General features: G+C 42.2%; 1 protein-coding gene across 11 annotated transcripts in view; it reads right to left on the minus strand.

Moving 5' to 3' along the window:
* Rbms3 (RNA binding motif single stranded interacting protein 3) overlaps positions 1-23,271 on the minus strand; it is a 998,257-nt gene that overhangs the window by 204,819 nt on the left and 770,167 nt on the right. For all 11 annotated transcript variants that reach the window (XM_051140215.1, XM_051140224.1, XM_051140217.1 and 8 more), the window contains one exon: positions 21,042-21,121. In XM_051140215.1, coding sequence (XP_050996172.1) covers positions 21,042-21,121 — 80 coding nt within the window. The remainder of the gene's footprint in view (positions 1-21,041; positions 21,122-23,271) is intronic.

Raw genomic sequence — 23,271 nt, forward strand, 5'->3', positions numbered from 1 at the left:
CCCCATTTGTGAATGAGAGGCCATTTAAAAACAAGACTTCTTAAGGCTGAGTTTCCTGCACGATGTTATAAATAGACCGGTGTACCTTTGACCAGGGTTGGGATAAGGGGCACATTCAGATCTTGCCTTGTCTTATCCAAGTCATTGAAGCCAGGGGAGGTGTGGGGAACAGAAATAAATAAGACTGGGTCTGTGGAGCACAGTGTCGGGGGACACTAACCAAAAAGAATTAAGAGCTTTGAAAGGTAAATGGAAATTGCATTTGTATTTCAAAGATCTTGCTAACTGAAAAATTTTACTCAATATCAAAGTATAAATATTTTACTATTGGGACTAAAAAAAAATCCCCTTATTTTCAACTTCAAAAATCTCCCTCGCTGATTCAAAATGCAAGAAAAGTGGCATAGAAACAAAATGTAGTCTTTTTGGAAATTAAGTGATCCTCTCAAGCTCTTAATCTGTTCCTGTAAAACATTTGGTAAACCGCGGTGCCAAAGAAATGAAAGATAGGGAGACAAGGCAGGAGTCAGGGCGAGACACTTGGATCATTGTAAAGGCGACCCCCGAGAGCTCGCTTGTGAGAGCTTGGAGACTCACAGAAAACCATCCGGGCTGGGCTTTGTAATGATTACAATAAGAGCCGGGGTTTCTCATAAGTGGATTCATAGATCTAAACCGTGAATGTCCAGGAGGACTTACCACTGTCACTGCGTGGAATAAGGGCTCTTCACTCAATTAAGAATTACAGTTGAGGGCTGGAGAGATGGCTCAGTGGTTAAGAGCACCGCCTACTCTTCCAGAGATCCTGAGTTCAATTCCCAGCAACCACATAGTGGTTCATAACCATCAGTAATGTGATCTGATGCCCTCTTCTGACCTATAGGTGTGCATGTAGGCAGAGCACTGTATACATAATAATGAATAAATAAATCTTAAAAAAAAAAAAAAGAATTACAGTTGAAAGGGTTGTCAGGTTGTCTGCATTGGAACACATATTCACATGTATGTACATGTACACTCGCAGATGCAAGGGGCTTGTGCAAGCCATATGACATTCCTTAGGTGTTGTCTACCTTTTTGAGATAAGGCCTCTCATTGGCCCAGAATTCACCACGTAAGTGAAGCTGGGTGACTAGGAATCCAGGGATTCAGCCATTGGTGCCTTTCCAATACTAAAATTACAAGAGGAAACCCTCACATCAGGCTTTGAACATGAGTGCTAGATACCAAACACAGGTCCCCAGGCTTGCAAAGCAGGCACTTTAAGTGACTTAGCAATCTCCCCAGCTCTGTGTTCTCATTCTTCAAACAGGAGGTATTTTTAAAGCCAGGCATGGTAGTACATGCCTTTAATCCCTGCACTCAGGAGGGTCTTTGTGACTTTCAGGCCAGCCAGTGCTTCATAGAGAGACTCTTTCTCAAAACCAAACAAAAAAGAAACCATGAGATATTTTACTGCATGGTTTTAATATGATAATCATGTTTTAAACTAAATATGTTGCTTTCTTTCCTCTTTTGCTTTCAGAATGGATTCTCCAAAGAACATATAAAACCATGAAGGCAGGGCACCTATAATCCCTCATGCTATGCTATTTCTTGTTCTCTCCGCTCTCTGTAGAGTTCACTTATGTTCTGCCCTCCCTTACCCTCCTCTCTCAGAGATCTGCATGCCTCTGTCTCCTAGGTGCTGAGATCAAAGGCATATATCACCTTGCTTGGAACTAAGCTTTTCTTTACTGAAACTTGGTCTGCACCAGGCTGGCCTTGAACTCAGAGATCTGTTGTTTCTGTCTCCTGTCATTATTGCAGCTCGGTCACACAGACCTAAAGGGTCTTTGGATGTGATCTCTTTCTAGAGCAGTCATGCCCTGGATTAAAATTCTTCTACCTACTTGGCATTCTATGTGGGTCCTGAGGCAGTCAGACATGGATCGTGGCGCGTCTATAATAAACACACTCTGCTCGGAGCTTTCCTCACAGTCCCCAATTCCTCTCTTTACTCCTATTTTCTGGTGTCATTATTGTTCCTTTATCTCATCATTTACACTGAAATACAACTACTTATGTCTGCCTTGCATTCAAAGTAGTAAAATGAATAACTGAAGAGAATAAAATAAAACAAAAATATAAATATCTGTGAGCATTAAGGCTATCACACTGCCATCAGACAGGTAGGTCCCTAAAAGATCTATATTGGATTTTCTACTCTGTCATTAAGATCTTATTTTAGGGGGCTGGAGAGATGCCTCAGTCATCAAGGGCACTGACTGCTCTCGCAGAGGACCTGGGTTAAATCCCCAGCACCCACAAACTAGCTTACACAGGGGGATTACCATCTGTGACTCCAGTTCCAGGGGATCCGATGCCCTCTCCTGGCCTCAAGCAGACATTGCTTGCCTATGGTACACAGATAAGAATGCAGGCAAAAGAGTCATACACATAAAACATTTGGGGAAAATGCCTGTAAAGAGGAGATTTGAAAGCTTTTATTTTATTTTTATCTTAATCTGACATTGTCGGAATTGTTCTTATGTCAGTAGATGTTACTTTCTTCTGTTTCTGAGATTTATAACTCCTTGGTAACCATAGAAGGAACTCTATCTAGGTCTTTGAATCCGGTAGCAGCAGTAATCAATTTTTTAGGTGGAACTTTTCAACGCTGAGAGCAGCAGTAATGGCAAGGCCTTTTCTTTCTAGCATCTCAGGGACTGAAGGAAATAGAAAACACAACTGGGTCCCACTTGGTTCCCATGGCTCCTGTTGTCCATTCGAGGAAAAGAGCACAGACAGATGGAGACCAGATGGGAAAATATGGGTCTGGCATTCCAATTGAGGCTTTTTAATATTGCACCCTCTTTCCTGGAACTCACTCTTTAAATTTTATATTCTACTTAGAACAGTGAGGGGACAGCAGTTCCATGCTTCGTTTGTAAGGAAATACTGTTTCTGTAAAGGAAATTTCCCCCCAGAAGGTTGGTTTCCTTTAAAACAAGAGAATCACTCATTAACCACCAGTCTACAAAGCACATGGTTTTCAGAAAGCAAGAGGCTGTGTACACTTCTTCTGCACTCTGGCACGAGCATCAAGGGAATTCTAGGGAGGAAAGCTTTGTGGAAACTAAAGAAAATAAGTATTTAACCACATACAGAATCTTTACCAAATTTAGTTTAGTGCACGTGTGTGTTGTATGTTGTATGTCTATACACATGCTTCTCTGTGTGTGTTCATGTGTAAGAGGAGGAGTATACGTGCATTTGTGTGTACATGCATGTGGTGGCCAGATGTTAGCATTGTGGTATTTTCCTCAATCTCATTCTCCCTTATCTTTTGAGACAAAAGTTTCTGACTGAAACTGGTGCTATCTTCTTGGTTAGATCTCCTGGGCAATGTCCTCAGCCAGCACAAGGATCGCCTGGGCAAGGTCTTCAGCCAGCACTAGGCTCTCAGGCACATGGTGCCATGTGTGGCTTTTACTTTAGGGCTGAGGATCTGAGCTCAGGTCCTCATGTTTCTGAGACAAGCACTTTACTCACTGAGCCATCTCCCCAGTGCCACATAAAAATGTTAATTTTCATCCTACTTACTGATAAAGGGACTAAAACTGGACCACCGATTGTGGGGGTGATGGGAAAGGTGCTATCTTTCATTCTGATCTCATTCTTAGTTTATCCCCACATCCCCAGCCTTCCAGCTTTCCAGGAAAGGAATGAGGATGACACAGCTGCTAGTGTTTAAAACATTCCAAAAGGTCTATGGGGTTGAACAGTCACCCTAACATTAATACTGAAGGTCTGTAGTTTTATGTGTCTTATCAATAAGGAAATTGGAGCACAGAGGATTTAGGAGAGCTGTACAGGGTCACACAGTAAATACATGTCAGGGAGCTGTACAAGGTCACATAGTTAATACGTGCCAGGGCTAAGCAACACGTTTGGTTAGTTCATTTATTATGCCTGAGCCCAGGCAATTTACTCCTTTACTACAAACCCCAGTCTCCTATTCTCCCAAAGAGAACAGTGCCTAGGTGTCTAGGAGCGTCTGGAGAGCCTACATGAAGCAGATAACACAGTAGAGGTAATAGTCGGCACGTAGTGACTCCTCTCAGAGTCCTGGCAAAAAGGCAGAACAAACCAAGAGTAAAAGAGAAAGAGCACAGAAGATGAAAAATAAAAACTGGAAAGGAAGAGACGGGAAAGGAGAGGTTTTACCTTCCCATGAAAGTCAGGCAGATATACAGCCAATGGCTGGTACTTAACCCTGACATTGGAAGACAGAGCTCGAAGATGATGTGGCTCCCCCTGGAGTCCTAGGGCAGAGAAAAATGATTCTACAGAATTCCAAATCCAGAATCTGACCCAGGCAGCAAGAAACTGACTCTGTAAACAAAACTGGTCAATGAAAAATTCTCTGAATGAACAGGTAACAAAGGTCCACAGGATAACTTCGTTAAACCCACATGGGAAAAGCATATAGAGATTTCTCAAAACAACAGTGTCTGTCCAAGTCAAGGTTAATGAGCCAGTCCTGTATATGGCACAGATCATTCATCCCCATGTACAAAGATATCCCCGTAGTACATTTTAGGAAAACAGGAATCTTTGGAAAGAGTAGCTGCATATCCAAGTATCTTTGAAAAGCACATCTAATTACTAGTTGTAGAACAAATGGTAACAACCAACAGCACGCTTGGTGTTCCACAACATTTAGTTTATATTCCTCCTGCCCCTCTTAACTTCCATCGCTTTGTGTTTTAACTTCGCATCTGGAGAAGGAAGCAATAGGAAATGGAAGTGCAATAAAGAGATTATTTGACCTCTGTGGGGATTAAAAGGGTTCTCTCACTTCTGAAAGCAAAGGGCTTTTCTACCACCACTCACCCCAAAGAAAGCTTTCAGCATGAAAATCTTTTAAAATAGACAAGAAGAACATATTAGGCAAAATATTGCCATGTGGAGTCATCGTAGTTGCTGGTCTCCTTGTTCATTTTACACACATCTCTGCTGGATGAACGCAATATTTAGAGAGAATTAAGAAAGCATTAGGAACTCTACTAATGTATTCAACTATTTTTAACTCAGCTCAATGTCTATATTAAGTATCCTATGTGCAAATGCTAGGTATCAGAAGACATGCCTGGCTTTCAAAAGGCACATTCCTGCCTTCCAGTGGGTTAAATTAACCATACAGCAATTACTCATCAAGTTGTCCTTATGAATGGACACCTGGGATAGGAGAAAGCAATTTAATGGGCATTTTAGTTTGGTTTCCTTTCAGGTCACAGTTCAAGGGTACAACCCATCATGGTGGGGAAACAAAGGCTTCAGGAGCTTGAAGCAGCTGCTCCCATCACCCCTCCAGTCAGGAAGCAGAGAGTGATGAGCTCATGCTGTGGCTCAGCTCTGATCTCCATCCTACACAGTCCAGGATCCCAGCCAGGGACTGGTGCCACCCACAGTGGGCAGGTCTTCCCACCTCAACATAATTGATCAAATCTCCCATAGGCATGACCATATCCCAGGGGCTTCTAGATTCTGTCAGGTTGGCAAACCAATAATAATCATAAAGATGAGACATAGTAAGAGTTAAGGGACAGAGTTGGAAATCAGACAAATCCGAACAAATGGAATAGTGCTTGTATTTGAGATGAATTTCTCTGCTAGTGCAAGTAGGGTTAATGGTGCTGAGCCCTGATACCTGGAGAGTCAAAGGGACTGACTATAAGAATCTCAGCTCATAAATGTGTTAGTAGTTGTTTTATCTATAACAATGACCACCTACACTCACATGAAGATTGTGGTGTGGTGTTGGTTTGAATGAGAACTCAGTAGGCCCATGTGTTTGAACAGCTGGTCCCCAGTGGAGGAACTGTCTGCGAAGGTGGTGGAGCCTTCAGGAAGTGGGTGGGGCCTTGTCAAAGGAAATAACATCACTGAGGGTGGGCTCTGAGGGGTTTATAGCCTCACCCCACTTCCAGTATTTTTCCCTCTCCCTGTAGTCCTGTCTGGCCTGAATTCACTATGTATATCAGGCTGGTCTTGAACTCACAGAGATGTGTTTGCCTCTGCCTCCTGAATGTTTGGATTAAAGGTATGGGACCATCAAGTGTTGCTTTGGCATCTTTCTAAAGTTTTTATTTGTTTTTTGAGCTTAAATGTTTAAGTTATTTTTAAACGTATATATGTATTTTGCCTGCAGAGGCCAGAAGAATGCATCAGGTCCCCTGGAACTGAGTTACAGATGCTTGTGAGCTACTGTGTCTGTGCTGAGAAGTGAATCCAGGTCCTCTAGAAGAGCAGCGAGGGATGAGCCATCCCCCCAGCCCCTCCAGGCCATCTAGTTCTCATACAACCTGGGTATAAGGTAATATCCACTGATGGCTGCAGTTCATACTGCTAAGTTGTACTCACAGTTTAGGAGGCGGGTATTGCTGGCAATATTCTCACAATGCTAACAGACCAACAACACTACCAATAGTACTGCGAACTCCGCGGAGATTACACAAAGCCTCTGCTAAACTCATCAATGCCTTGTGAATAGACACTGCTGGTATATTCCGTGTGGTTCCACGAAGAGCTTGGTGAGGAGCTAAATGACTGATCCAAGTTCAAAGGACAGACAACACCAAAAGTCAAGCTTTGGGCGAGAGAGCTGACTGAGTAGTTGCTCTTGCACAGGACCTGAATTCGGTCCCTAGCACCCATGTCAGGTGGCTCACAATGACCTGTAGCACAAGCTCCATGGGGAAGGAACTCACTCTCCTGAACTCTCTGGGCACCTACTTGCACATGCGCCATGCTCGCTGACACCCACCTCATACACATAAGTAAAAATACATCTTAAGAAAAGTCACGGGCTGGGCATGGTGGCACATGCCTTTAATCCCAGCACTCAGGAGGCAGAGGCAGGTGGATCATTGTGAGTTCGAGGCCAGCCTGGTCTACAAAGTGAGTCCAGGACAGCCAGAGCTACACAGAGAAACCCTGTCCCAAAAAACAAAAAACAAAAATGCAACAAAAAAAAGGAAAGGGCACACATCCATCTTTCTCCACAGGTCACACGGCACTCTCTATAGTATTGTTGTATAAAGGCAATCCCTCTTTTAGGTCAAAGAGGGTCTCAGTCATGAGATTCCCATAGGAAGCACATCACCAGTAAGGGCATGCTGTTCTTTGTATCAATAACGTTAAGCATAGCAAAGATATAAAATATCTGTGTTGCCAATTAATGGATGAGCTGTCAGTTGGGAGCCACTACATTAGTCTATCTATACATAAGAGATTAAATGAGGAAATTGATATCAAATTACCTATGGCATCAATTGATCCATTTACAATGGTAATTAGTTGCTATGAACGACCAGGTCAACACTTTCCTTAGAGATATCACAAACTAGTTCAAAATTCAATAGATTAAAGGAACTCATGAGAATGTGGTTCTGGGAAAGATTCAGTGTTTTGTGAAGGAAATCAAAATGCACGTGCGCACACACAATACACACACAGTATTAGTTACCTGTCCTGTGGCTGTGACCAAATACCTGATTAAAGTATAACTCAAGGAAAGGAGGGTTCCTGTGGGCGCACAGTGGGACCACAAAATAGGGAACTCCTAATGGCCAGATAATGAGGCTTCGGGTCACATGCACAAGCAGTCAGGAAGCAGAAAGAGGCAGATGTGGCCACTCAGCCTCAGCCCCAGCTAATTGGGGTCATTTAGAGCAGGCCATCCCAGGTCAATTAACCTAATCCAGAAGCATCTCTCATCAACATCCCTGAGAGCCCCATTTCCATGGTGACTGTGACAAGATTAACAATCACACATGTAGTGTTCATTATGCACCATGGCTTAGGTCCTTGCTGCTGTGGTGTTACCTATGATTTGGTAATTCAGTCCCTAGGAACCCTTCCTTAGTGCATTCCACATGGAGGATCCAGCTCAGAGGCGGAGCCCACCCGGAGGAGAAGTCAGAACTGACCAATCACAGTTCTGTAGACTAAGTGACAGCCCAGAGCATGTCACGTGACCATGTCTGTGGTTAACTGTCTTAGGCTCAGACCCATTCCCACATCTGGCAGCCTCATAGGCCACTCAGAATTTATGTCGGTTTCCTCTCCACAATCCCTGTGTGTTCCCGCCCTTCCTGAAACACTCACAGATTCTGCCAAGCACTAATAAAATGGTAATGCCAATATTTTATAAGTTCGCTGCAGCTTCTGCATTTGATAAAACAAGACACTCACTCCAGACTGTTACACGCACTCTTAACTTGTACAAAACAGCACTGTGACATGCTGAAATGAGTTTACATCTTTAACTCTTCCCCATAAAGTAGCTTACTAGATCATGGCTGGTCTATCAAAATTTGATTTAAAAAATTAGAGAGTCTTTTACACTCAGTTTTATCCTGGCTGGCTCTTAGAGAAGTGAAAGGTTTACATTTCATTACACCAAGACTTTCCAAGGCTGGTTAGGCTTTCTCTATTTTTCGTAGGACCATAACTTTTAAAGAGTTATTGAATTCTTATTTACAGGCTGTATTTATATATTTATTGAGATTTTCCACTTACAAAATAATACACATATTTCAGATGTATGCTCAATTTACTTTCAAGTAGCAATGATAGACGAGTTAGAAGTCAATACAAACACTTCTATTTTTAAAAGTGATTTCAACACCAAAGTAATGTAAAAGTAACCTTGCATTTAACTTTGGAAAACATCATAGCAGCTCACACCCATAGCCCTGGTGTTTGGGAGGCAGAGGCAAAAGGTGGTAAACCCGAGGCCTGACTGGACAACAGAGCAAACCTCTTCTTTAAACAAACAAACAAACAAACAAAAAAAAAAAAAAAAAAAAAAAAAAGCAGCAGCAGCAAGAAGTCCCTCTAGGGCTGGAGAGATGGCTCAGTGGTTAACAGCGCCACCTGCTCTTTCAAAGGCCCTGAGTTCAGATCCCAGCAACCACATGGTGCCTCACAACCATCTGTAATACGATCTGATGCCATCTTCTGGCTTACATGCAGGTAGAACACTGTCTACATAATAATAAATCAATAAACCTTTTTTTAAAAAAAGTCCCTCTAATCTCTGGACTAGCTGGCTTCTCATGTGGCTCTCTGAATTCATCCATGGTAACAGAAACTGAGGGGCACGCCAATGGAGACAACATCAGAGTCTGCAGCGGTAATGCACTAGTGTTATGATGAAAACACTTCTGACTTCGCAGATTGTCAGCGCGGACTGTGCGGAGCCTTGCAGGGGTGGGGTGGGGGCGAGGGGTGAGGGTGTGGGTGAGGGCGGGGGTGTGGGCGGGGTGGAGGCAAGGGCAGGGGCGGGGGTGGTATCTCTGCAACAGCTTGTCATTGCAAGTTACCAAGCATTCCAAGACAGCTTGCTTGGTGGTCAACTTGACACACCTGGGAAGACAGAACCTCAACTGAAGAACATCGCCTTTCCGACTGGCTTGTGGGCATGTCTGTGGCGCAAGTGTGGAGTCCACAGAACGACTGTGGAGTCAGGTCTCCCCTTCCACCCTTATGTGGGCTCTGATGATTAAACTCGGGCCCCCAGGATTGCTTGCCAGACAAGATCTTTCACCTGCTGGCCCCAAGGATGTTTTAAAAATCACCCGAATCCTAAGAATTCTCTTTGTTATATCATACGTGTTTATATTCATTGTTACAACACTCATGAAATCTTTAATTTGCGTGTACAAATTAAGCCTTCATAAAGAACATGACCGCTTAAAGCTTGAGGACACAGCATTTCCCCGCAAAGGAAGCTGGGTGGGAGCATCGTTTAAAAGCTGCACTGACAGCGTCTACACTAAATCTCATTTTGCTGTCCCAAGCTGTCCCACCTTTTCACTATCAGGAATCATCAATGTGATATTAAAGTTAGAACCTAAGAGAAAAATATTTGTATAAATTAATTGGAAAACACTTTCTGGCATAGATTATCTCTCACATAGGTTCGTACGTCATTTTAGGGAGTGAAAATAGTAGGGTGTTCTCGTGATATGAAAAAAGACAGGGTGGGAAGTGACTAAAAGCTCAAGTAGCGATGGGGGTTGGGGAGGGAATGGACTTGGGGCAGGTTAACCAAAACCAAGTATGTATGAAAATGCCTCACAAAAAGCTACCACTTTGTAAGCTAATTTGCAGGATGGCACACGCCTTTAACCCCAGTACTCGGGAGGCAGAGACAGATGGATCGCTGTGAGTTCAAGGCCAGCCTGATCTACAAAGTGAGTCTAGGATAGCCAAGGCTACACAGAGAAACCCTATGTCGAAAGATATATATATATATATATATATATATATATATATATATATATATATATATATATATATATATATATATAAACCTAATGCATTCTACTGAGACTCAAAGACCTCTGATGTGAAGGTGCTCTTTTAAGTGTTAGCTAAATGAAGACAATGGACAGTTATTTTCCTGTTTCACATGTACGTTTGGGAACAGTTAGACATACAGAAGGCAGAGAGCGGGGAAAAAGGAGACGATCCCTTCAGCAGCTGTTGATTAACGGCTTGGGGGAGGGTCTTATACAGCAAGCCCTAAAATGGATGTGTGTCGTGTCTGCTTGTATCATAACACACCATCAAGAGCTCAGAATCCTATCTTACAGGTCTGCATGTAACACATAGGTCCAGTGAGCTAAACAGCGCATCCGCAGGGCTGAGTTTATTCCTGGAGGCTTGAGGGGAGAATCCAATTCCTTGCCATTTTAGCTTCTAAGAACTGCTGGCCTTGGTCCACAGGCGAGGCCAGCCGGAGCAGCTCCACTTCTCTACTCAGCTTCACACTACTGTCGTGAACTTCTAAGAAAGCCTGTGGCTTCCCTTGGCTCACTGAGTAATCCACATACATTTCCTATTTGGTTTTATCAGCAACATTAATTCCTCTTTTGTATAGAAACTTTACGTTTATAATTCTGGGAAGTAGGATTCAGAGAGCTTTGGGTCCTGCCCATCAGGACTGGATGTTAACAGATTAGTTATTTATCGATTAACAAATAATTATTGTCATTGCTGCATTCTGAGTGTTGGGTTGGATATCTGGGCCAAATAGCAAAGTGTAGGACCTTGGAGAATAATAATTTAAAGAAAAAGGGGCAGGGTGGTTGGAGACGTGGCTCAGTGGTTAACAGCACACCCCTCTCTTATGGTCTTTGTGGGAACCCACACACAGACATACATATGTATGAATAAAAAATAAAATGGCTCTTAAAAAAGGAGGAAAAATGAGAGAAAAATGTCAACATTCTATTTTTAAGAGATAATTGGCAGTCTGTGAGACAAAGATGCCTTTCAAAGATACAAAGCCAGAAGATGGAAAACAAATGTGTTCCCTTCTGATGGGACATTTCTAGTCTTGAACTGGAAAAAGGCTAAAATAATAGTAAAATAATTGATCCATCAATCATTGACTTAAAAACATGAGAAGTCAGAGGAGGTAGATAATAAGATTAACAAATGAGGGCTGCTGCAGAGGCAGAGCCTGCCTAATGAGGTTCTAAAGTATTGTCTTTGAGACTTTATTGGAGAGAGAGAGAGAGAGAGAGAGAGAGAGAGAGAGAGAGAGAGAGAGAGAGAGAGGGAGGAAGGGAGGGAGGGAGGGGAGGGAAGGGGAGAAGGAGAGATCTTAAGTAATAAGTTGGGCATATGATATGGCAGGCTTCTTGACAGTTGCTGGGAGAGATAGGAATATATTTAATTCAGAATACCAGCCATTTATTCAGGAATGGGTTAGAATTTGTTTTAAATGAAATCGTATATTTAGAAGTGCACCAAGCACTTAATTATTCAGTTTGCTCTCTCCCTGGCTTGTGCCTTAATTGGTCTTAAGCCACTCAATCCTCTTGGCTTGCTAATCATCCTTCCTTGGGCAGACACTAAATAGCTTACTCATTAGCAACCCTGACAGGAGGCAAAGCTCAACACTGTCTTAGGAACAAATTAACAATTTACTGTTGATTTGGGAATGTTTTACTGTCAAATCTTCAAGTCACAAATGTGCGCAAACCTAAATGTAGTTACTAATTTGGAAGTAAGTGGTGAGGGTGGTCATGATTACAGAGATGAGTATGAGACATTCCGATCTTTCTCTGTCCCAGCCTCTGGCAGTAACTAAAGTGCATATATACTCTCCACTACCTGTGTACATATGGCCACTAGTGCTTTAACAGTAGTGCAGCAACTAACACCTATACATGATAATACTAGAATGCACTGATAATAAGCACTGTACCATTCTTCTGGCAAAGGAAAGCAATGGCATTGAGACAAGTCACAGAATATAGGCCAAGGAACTTCTGTGTGTTTCTTGAGATATACATCTTTTTTTTTTTTTTTTCTGAGCCTGGTGTTATATGCCTGAATTTGTGGCTAACTGGAAGGTTGAGAAAGGGTGGAAGACTGCTGGTCAAAAGCTGTGATTAATGTTGTGTGACAGAATCTAGAATGGCCTGGGATAGGGACTCCTGGGCAAGCTTGTGGGGGATTATCTGGTAGTGTTAATTAAGGAGAGAAGACATGTCCACTGTGGGTGGCATCCTTTCCTGGCTGGGATCCTGAACTGTGAAAGTGGAGAAGGGATCAGAGCAGCAACACACATCACTCTTTGCCTCCTGACTGTGAATGTGGTGTGACCTGCCACCTCCAGTCATGATGGACTGTGCTCTGGAACTGTCAACTGAAAAAAAAAAATCTATTATCCTTTAAGTTGCTTTTGTCAGGGAGTTTTTAACATCTGAAAGACATAAATTCAAGGCCAGCCTGGGCTACAGAGTAAGTTTAAAGTTAGCCTGGGCAACTTTGTAGGATGTTGCCTCAAACTTAAAAAGTAAAATAAGGCTGGGAACATTGTTTAATGCCACAGCACTTGCCTACTATGTGTGAGGCTCTGGTGTCAACCCCATTAGTACAGGGTTGTGCCAGGGGCTGACAACTCTACAGAGTTTGCATAAGGCCTTGGTTGGCTGAGCAAACTCTGGCCAATTTTATTCTGAGGTGGGAAAGTGAAGAATCTAAATGTGTATATCTGGTAATATGTGTTAGAGGACTTGGCTTGGAGATGGCATTGTCACCTGTAATTAAAAGTATAGATGACGGAGTTAGCCGGGCGTGGTGGTACATGCCTTTAATCCTAGCACTCGGGAGGCAGAGGCAGGCGGATTGCTGTGAGTTTGAGGCCAGCCTGGTCTACAAAGTGAGTCCAGGATGGCCAAAGGCTACACAGAGAAACCCTGTCTCGAAAAACCAAAAAAAAAAAAAAAAGAAGAAGTATAGATGACGGAAGGTGGTCGGAAAGTGGTGGGCGTGAGACACAGGATTCTGATGTTTTAATCTTTTGTAGTCCCTTCTACATGAATCCATGTCTTTCCTATATAACACATTAGTGAATTTACAATGGTATTACTCTTGCCTTTTCCTTCTATTTTTAAATCAGTTATCTATTACATGTTTACCATTGCTAAGTTCAGTGTGGTCTCTAGAAAGCTAAGAAAGGATGAACCAAGTCAACTGCTGAACGATTCATGCAGAATTGAAGACATCACTGACCTTGAAGTTATCTGGTTGCTTTTTGAAGCTCACTAACAAAAATTACAACAACATAATTCTACTTATTTTCTGCAAGCCAATTATGTGTTTAGTACAGAGAAATAGTCTAGAAGACATCATCAACACCAAAGATGAGAATTATTGTGAGAATGTAGTACTTCAGGGTTTTCCAAGTGAGGCCCTGACACAACCCTACACTAATGGGATTGACACCAGAGCCTCACACATAGTAGGCAAGTACTGTGGCATTAAACAATGTCCCCAGCCTTATTTTACTTTTTAAGTCTGAGGCAGAGCTCCAGTCCCAGCTCTGCAGACCCTTGTCATCTTAGCCTGAGAGACATGAGACTTTATCTCAAGAGAGAAAGGAAAGGAGTAAAGGGGCTGAAGTGGTGCCTCAGTGGTTAAGATCATTATCCGTTCTTGCAAATGACCCAGGCTTAATTCCCAGCACCTACGTAGCAGCTACAACTGTGTCTTCAATTCTAAAGATTCCAGCACCCTCTTCTGGTTCCCACAGTCACTGCATGCACATGGTGCATATATATGCATGCAGATTTTTTTTTTTAATTAAAGAAAAATGAAAGAACATAAAAACACTTCTTAAGTTTTGCTGAAGCCTGCTTAGTAACTGAAATCAAAACTCATACCCAACTGGGTTGAATGTTTTTCAAAGTCTGTTTTACATATGAGTTTTATTTATTTTCATTTATGAATGCACTTTGTGCGTGTGTGTGTGTGTGTGTGTGTGTGTGTGTGTGTGTGTCTATGTAGATGTGTGTCACAATGGAGAATCATCCTCAGACATTGGTCTTTACTTCCATCACTTGGGTTCTAGCAATTGAACTTGGGTTGTCAGATGGCTTGGTGGCAAGCATCTTTACCCACGGAGCATCTTGTCGGCCCCCAAATGAGGTTTTTCTCCCCCACAATGCATTGTTGTATGTAAGCAAAGCAATAAGGGTGTGGTTTTTTTTTTTTTTTTTTTTTTTTTTTTTTTTGTTTGGGGTTTTTTCTTTCTCTTTTTCTTTTTCTTCTTTCTTTCTATCTTTCTTTCTTTCTCTTTCTTTCTTTCCCAACAGTGTAACATATTACTTTGCTCTTTGAGATTCATTTCTGAACTTCAAGTGAAGCAGAAAGGGAATTTCAATGCTGTCAGTCTCCAGGCTTTCCTCCTCACAACAATTCCTAAGTTGATTGTTCAGATATTAAACTTTGTATTTTAACATATATCGCACTTAAATATGATGTTGATGCTTGCTTTGCTTTGAGAGGAGTGTTAAATTTAAACAAATATTTACTTATTTAAAATAATTGGAATATATATATACATAGTGTGTGTGTGTGTGTGTGTGTGTGTGTGTGTGTGTGTGTGTGTGTGTAAAATCCTGATAATCAAATCCATACACAGGTATGCTAATATGCCAATAAGTGCTTTTGCGCACTAAGCCATATTACCAGGACAGTATTTCCTTATAATGAAAAACACTCTTAGAAGTTTCCTCTGACATTCTCATGAAATGTTCATATACATTAATAATTGATATATTGTTATTCGTTTCAACTAAAAAAGAAACAATGAATTTACCATGTCAACACATCAAGAAGATAAAGGATAAAGATGTTTCATGTCGCACATTATAGGATTTCTCTGGTTCTTAGTAGCGGTCCAAATTGCTGTTGTGCGCATGGTCTGTTGAAATAGAAAGCATTCTGAAATGCATCAAGCTCTTTCAACTCTCCTGGATCTCACGGTGTTCAGTTGGGATTAGGAGCAATTAGCTAAGAATAAGAAAATCCTCATAACATAAATGGATTATCCCATTCTCCTCTGGAAAGGCAGCTTTGCCAACAGAAACATGTGCTCGCAGGCAGAAGGCTTGTCTGGGAACAGAACATGGTTTGTTTCCCTATGATGGGACATCTATCTGTGATCGTCGATGTGTGTCTTTACACGTGGACGTCTTCCCACACTGTGGGTTACTCTGCTTCAGGGCTTCCCTGAAAGCGATCCTTTCGAGTTCATGCCCTACAGAGCTCTGAAGTATCTGGGAACTTATCCTTTGCTTTTGCCAGCTAGCTGAAAACGAAATGCTTTGGGGTTGTCCAGCGTAGCGGTGTAATTCATTACGAGACACAGACATGTCTGGGGTGAGGCAGGCAAGCAGCTAATGAGCATTCATTTTGTCCAGGAATCATCAAGATCGATACACAGGACATGCAACATTTATGAAACACTGTGTTGTTTTTGCTCTCTAGGGGAGCTAGTGTGTATTGCAGGATCTCTGTCTGCTAATAGTACCCATGTGATGCTCAAACGGCTGGTGCTGTTTAACACATGAGGCTGGCCCCAATTTTCTATCTATTAGTGGCAACAGCAATATTTGATCTTTTTTAGCTTTCTTGACCAGGAATCCTAATGCTCCATAGTTTGATTCTGGCATCTATCCATCTATTTAGAATTATATCTATCAGCTCTGCCTGTCTATGATTTATCTATACATGTCTAGCTATTATCTCCCAATCACCTATCTGCCTATCATCTATATATCCTCCTGTCTATCTATACATATCTGTGCCTACATAATTTATCTATGCCTACACTTACCCATCTAAACATATCTATCAACTATCTGCCCCCACATACTCCCTGGTCCTTCTTGCTCTTTTTTGATCCAGTTCATCATCATCTGAACCATTTGAGGACACTCTAATAAGTGTGAATGGAATAATCAATGATGTACTTATTAACCAAATTAAAACATTAGATCTTTTATGAAGCAATGGGAAGAGCCCAGCTATAAACAGAGAGCTGGGATGAACAAAAAATGGCATCGACCTCGTTCTCTTCAAAAAAAAAAAAAAAAAAAAAATCACACTGTTGTGTGTCACAAAGAACAACTTAACGGCAATGTAACTAATATTTAATGAGCAAATTATTCACACAGTAATCAAAACGCAAATGGTGTTGGCTACGTAAAGAGATAAAATGCTAGCTGCTATCCTTGCAGGTGTCCTAAGCAGGGATGGTTCTGAACTTAAGATCTAGAACCATGTCAAGGCTTGGTAGTCAAGTAGTTTATTTATTTATTTATTTATTTATTTATTTATTTATTTATTTATTTATTTTTGGCACTAAAGTGGTCAGAAGATGAGAGACATGACTGGTTGGACACAGCAACCAGCCATTGAAGATCTTATGCATTCATCACCATCGCCTAGAGTGACAGAATGAAGGTACCACGTGTGCTTCCCCAGGCCCTCTCAGATGAAGACCGGGGTGCTGCAACCTAGTGCCGACTCACACAGAGTGGGACAAGATGATGAGTGACTCAGGATCTGACCCTACCCGCAGCCCCTCTAGGACACAGAGAACACAAGCCACTGCATGTGACGGTGGGCCTCTCACACACAGCTTTAAGTATCACTGCATTGAAAGCATCTGTGAGCACTTCTCCAAAGCCACAAGCTTCTAACTCCCAACACATTGAACTGTGCTACAAAGCAGGAGCTTGGAGCTCTCAATTTCTCCGAACATTACTCTTAATTAGTTCTTTGAGAATTCTGTACAATTAGTTTTGTCCATATTCCCCCCTATTTTTTTTCAAGCAGGTCATATCAATCAATGCTATTTAAAAAAATATTATTAGTATGTCCCCCAGCAAGGACAAGCTCTATCAAATGAAAAAAGTTATTAAAACTGGTCACTCAGAGAAAGGAAGTAAGAAACAAGTCAGGAAAGATGGTTCAGTGATTTGGTACTCCACCAGAGGACCTAGGTTCAGACTCTAGCACTCACATTGGCTCACAGGCCCATGTAACTCCATATCTAAGGGGCCTAACAACTTCTATGGCTTCCATGGAGACTTCCACACACATGCATGTGCAGATTAGCAAGCACACACACATAAATCAAAGTAATGAATCTTTTTGTAGAAACTACTCTAAGGATTCTCTTGTGTGTAGTAGAAGAGCTCCAAGTAACTGTGAATTCTCTGTCTCTGTAAGGGAAAAGAGATGAGTTTCTGGGCTATCAAAGCACCATGTAAAAAGCTTACCGTGTAAGCATGAGGACTGGAGTTCAAACCCCTCCCCACCCAAATACCTACGTGAAAGCAGAATAGAGTGCCTTAAGTGTCTGTGGTCACAATGTGTCTACAACAAGGGGGCGAGTAGAAACAGAATACTGAGAACCTCACAGGCCATCTAGCCTGGAGCACGCAGGCACAAACAACAAGAAATACCCTGCCTTAAACAAGACAGAAGGCAAGGGAGGTCTAGCCACAGAGCTCTCCACTAACTCCGCAGGTGCACCATGGCCTGAGAAAAACAGCACTCACACATGCGTGCATACGTGCACACACGTGTACACACACACACTAGGTTCTAAAAATGTTGAGTTCTGAAAACAGTATTTCAAATGTATCAACATAGAAACTATAAGCATCAGTCCTGGCAGGCAACACATGGCCAATCTGATCCCAACCCGCCGTGCATCCGCACTGTATCCTATGGGGACATTTTTCTATTGTACCATTCCCAAACCCCTTTCTTAGGATATTCTCTTGTATTTCATATCATATTTACATATCAAAGACTTAGCATCTTCAGCTAGCATTTGAAGCTTTTATTAAACTCTATTTGGCTTCCAAAATTATGCATAAATAAAGGCAAGTTTGAGAGCTCTTGATGGTCAGCATTGCATATTTAATTCTCCCCTACTGAGGAAACACATAAAGTTCCATCCCGAAGTATTCTGTAACAGAGCCATGCTGTTGGTTTTCTTGCTCCCATGAGGTAAGAAGAGGCTGAAAAAACTCACAAGCAAATTCCTGCTATGCACCATGCTTCCATTGGGTGTAGCTATGATATTTTAAAAGGTGCTTATCCCTGCCTGTCTACACAGGAAGCATGCTGGGACATTTGGGGATCTGTAGGGACTTTCCTTGTCTAAATATTAAATTGTTTTAATTATCCCTAAGTTTTGAGAAAACCAAACAAAATATTTCCAAACCTGTCAGGCATAGACAGATTTCATTATGTCTTTTTATTTCCAAGGGAAGAAATCGATAACGTTAAAATTTGTGCTCAAAACTTAATTAATGATTAATTCCACATAGTTTGCTTCTTGTTTAACTTTTTAATCATAATCACATGATTCACACCCAGTTTAGCACCTTCTGTGTGCACAGACACCTGTTGGGTAAACTGGGATTAAGGAGAGGAAAGTGCAGGGGCTGGGAAGATGGCTCAGTCAATAAAGAGCTTGCCACACTGCATGAGTCCTGAGTTCAAACACTCAGCAAGCATGTAAAAGCCAGGCATGGTGGTGTGTGTCTGCAATCCTAGCTCTGGAAAAGGGGAGACAGGCAGATCTCTGGAAACACTGGCCAGCCATTCTCACCAAATTGCTCAGTTTCTGGTTCAGCAGGAGACAGCCTCAAAAAAATAACACCATGTACACACACATGCACACACACCACAAGGGGGAGGAGAGAGAGAGAGAGAGAGAGAGAGAGAGAGAGAGAGAGAGAGAGAGAGAGAGAGAGAGAGAGAGACCTCCTTTATTCAATAACGATAGTAGACAGTAGTTCTTGGAAGAATGTCTTAAGATGTCTATTTATACTAAGAGGAAAAAAAGGCCCAGAGTATTTCTCCTAAAAAGCAAACAGCTTCCATGCTGAGAAGAAAACTGTTACTGCCTTTCTTAGCAACACCATATGTCTCCAAGAAGATCATGACGCAGCCGCTTCCCAGAGCAGCATCCTGCATGAAGCTAAGCAAGTCCAGACACATGCTCTGCTCCACACACACACACCCCGGTTAACCAACAGTGTGAATCTTCTCCATCACTCAGGAATTCTCAGGAAGGGTCTTCCTGCTTCTCCAAAAGCCTCTGGGAACAACGAAGCCAGGAAAGCAGCCCCAACTATGCCACCAAGTGTCTCCCCCTTTGCTCACATTTTCTCCTTTCTAGAACTTCATTCTGTTCTATAGGATTTAGAAGTCTTTCAAATCTTCTGATGGATTTCAATGACAGATTGCTGTAGCAGTAGCTGTTGAAAACCGGACTATAAATTAATATACATATTTGTATGTATTTGTAACATATGTGTACTTATTTCCACTGAGACCTTTCATTGCCAAAAGAGCAATAAATTAACCAACATTCACTATCATTTTTTTCTCAGTATAGTACTTCATTCCAACTTTATTTTTTTATGTATTAATATATAATACTATTTTGGAAGATAGAGTCTCAAGCAACCCAGGCTGTCCTTAAAGCTCCCATGTGGTTGAAGATGGTCTTGAACTCCTGATCCCCCAACCTCTACCTCCCATGTGCTGGGATGATAGGTGTGAACCACCATGCCTAGGTCTCTTGAGATAACTTTTCAATGTAATCATCCAACATCAAACTCCTTTCTCTCTTGCACCCTACCAGACTAAGCCAAGTTAAGATGTTCATAATTCTGATAGACATGGTATATTTTATTTTTTTATGTTAAATGTAACTCTTAATGACATAAAGGGATATCTTTTTATGATGCATATAAAAATCTTAAGATTTCTGCCTTGAGAAAATTTAAGATGCTATGGGATCGTATAGATTAGAGCTTTTAATAATTTCTCAAACTGTCATTTATATTATTGTAAAATATAAGATTTTTTGCACTCAGATTTCATGACTGTCAAATTGCCATAAAGTTTCTAAATGCTTACTTGTCCTGGCACATCTTTCTTACAGGTGGAAAGTGGTGTCTGGGGTCCCGCATGAGCCCTTCAGCTCTACGGTGAATTTTGCTGCATAGCCACTTAATAAATGGCAGATGAAGGACTGAGCAGTCACAGCGAGAGTCACCAGCATCCCTCATCTCAAGTACACCTGCACTTCGCTCTGTTTTTCTTCTAATCCACTTCAGAGAATCAAGCAGCACAAATCCAAACACAGGCCAGTGAAGACTCACCAAGAAAGTCTGGGAACGAGTTATTAAATGGTGTTTAAAGACACACACTTATGGGCTGGGGATTTGGCTCTGTGGGTAAAGTGCTTTATATATATATAGTGTTATATATAAGTTCAAATCTCCAACATCCACATAAAAGTTAGGCATAGCTCAGCACTGGAGGATGGAAACAGGCGCATCCTTGGAGTTCACCAACCAACAGGATAACCAAAATGGCACGCTTCAGGCTCAGTGAGAAAAGGTGTCATGATCGAATAAAGATAGGCAGTGTTCTCCTTCAGCCTTCTCATGTAACTGTGTTGGCATGTGTACTGACAGATACAGGTGCATACATCACACATACTACACGACACGCACAGATTTTAGAAAGAGAAGACTGCAGTTCTACCATAGCACCCAGTCCCTGTCCGGTGCCCAGACGCATGTAAATGATTTAATGATGGTCATAAGCCTCGCTGCTCTCTAGTGACTTCTAAGGGCACTTCTTACCTGGGATGCCTGGTGGTGTTTTCAGATACTTCCCGTTAAAATGCTGAATTACCACTTCACATTTCTCCGTAGACTCCATTCTGGAGGAGGGGAAAAAAAAGTATGGGGAGGTGAACGTGAGGTTATATACTTTGTCAAGTTGCTCTTATAAAAATAAGGAAGAAACGGTAATAAGACAGAGACGGAGAAGTGTGGTTTGACATGCGTACATGAAGTGTCATCTGTCTCCATAGCTGCCATGGGGGATGATGGGACATTGTGAGGTTGTCACTGTTCCATGTGCCATCCTTCTAAGGGTGCCCACGTGGGTGTCACGGAGCTAACCTGAGACATGTCTTCTTTCCACACAAGGCCTCTCTGTGGCTGAAAGCACCCGATGGATGTTTCACCAAATGACTGAATTAGCAATCCCAAGAGGCAGATTATCTCACTGAGGGAGCTGAAGGTGTAGGACAGATACCCAGCCACGGCAAAGAACGTGCTGTAACAACACAGGCACACTGGGAGGCCTTTGCATTTTATTTCAACAGCTTGCTGCCTGTGGCAGGGATCAGTCGAGCAGTTATCAGCACCATGGCATTTTTACTGAAAAGTCGCTGTGTGAAAGATACCTAGAGAGAGGTATTTGGGGCCCCTGCCTATAGAGGGATCCTAAAAGCATGCAAACCTGTGCTCTCTTCACTTTAGAATTTTGGCTGTTCTTCTGTTCTTTTTTATTTTTAATAGTAGATGTCAATATTCATAAAAATGAGGTTTTGTGTAAAATTTCAGAATCACTTGTACAATCTAAGGAGAGATCACTTTCAGCTGTCGCAGCGTTACATTCATCTTGGAATAGCCCATGGCTCACCTACATCTTCAAGCATTAAAAGGAACAAATTTGTATATGGTCTTCACTTTGTTGTTTCTACAAGTGTGTGTGTGTGTGTGTGTGTGTGTGTGTGTGTGTGTGTGTGTTGCCATCCAGCTTGTTTTTTGAGTCAGGGTCCCTCATAAGTAGCCTGGGCTGGAAAGAATACCAAAGAGCTGCCTGTCTCCACCTGCCCAGATCCAGGACTGCAGGTGCTCACCACCCAACTTGGCTTGTTACATGGATTCTGGGGATTGAACTCGGGTCCTGGTGCTTGCAAGACAAGTGCCTTACTGATGGAGCCACATCCCCAGCCAGCATCATAATGTGCAATTTTAATTAATGAAAACAATTAAAGAGCTGGAGGTATAGGTGTCTGTGAACCACTGTGGGTAGGTGCTGGGAACTGAACTCATGACCTCTGGAAGAGCAGTAAGTGTTCTTAACTACAGATTCATCTCTCCAGCTCATACTCAGTGACAAGAACTCTCAAATTATATCCTTCCTGTTACTATTTCTATACTATTTTTTAAAATAGGAAACTTCCTTTTCTAGGAAGAAAAGAATTCTAATTCTGTCTCCCTGTCTTCCCACACAAGCTCCTCCCTGCTGCCTCTTTGAGGAAAGGCTTCCTCCTAGCAAAGACATGAATGAGAGAGGAAAGGGAGCCCTTAACTCCCACAGATGGTGCATTATGGGGGATTTTATTCTAGGGGTTAAAGACAGAAGGCTCACGCCTTGAGTCCTCTGTTAAGTCTCACACTGAGCTCACGTAGCTAACAGACAGCAGAGACAAAATGTTGCTTGCAAAGCCCCAGAAATCTAATCCCTTTCTCTTTGTCCTAAAATGACATATAATTCTAAATAAAGACCAAACACAGACGAAGGCTACAACGTGCAATTGCCGATTTGAGGAACACAGAACAAGCTCAAAAGAAAACGGGCTGCTGTCCACTCCGTGCTCCTGGCCTATTTTTACTCTGGTTTGAAAGTTTGAAGCTTTCCCTTTTGGGGTCTCCATGTGATCATCTTTTCTTAACGCCATTTTACAGCTGCGGCAGATGGGGGCTCTTTCTAGGAACAGAAAAGCCGCAGCCTGGATGGCTCGGTTTGAGTTCACTCAGATGTAGCTAAGGAGATGTGAAACACCAGGCATTCTTCTCAGAATCACTGCAGTGAAAGTCTGCATTGTGTGCTGTCAGCACAGCGTTGAAGCACGCTACGCTGTACCGCTCGGCAATGAGAATTCCATTTGGATACACGGGGCCACATCTGAGCAATGTGCGGCTGCCCTAGTAAAGATGATGGCTCAGGCCTTTAGGAGCTGCCAAAGGTGCAGGGGCAATGTTCTGGAAACAGAACAAAAGCAAAACCTGTAGG

The sequence above is a fragment of the Acomys russatus genome, chromosome 32, assembly GCF_903995435.1.
Source record: "Acomys russatus chromosome 32, mAcoRus1.1, whole genome shotgun sequence".
Lineage (NCBI taxonomy): Eukaryota > Metazoa > Chordata > Mammalia > Rodentia > Muridae > Acomys > Acomys russatus.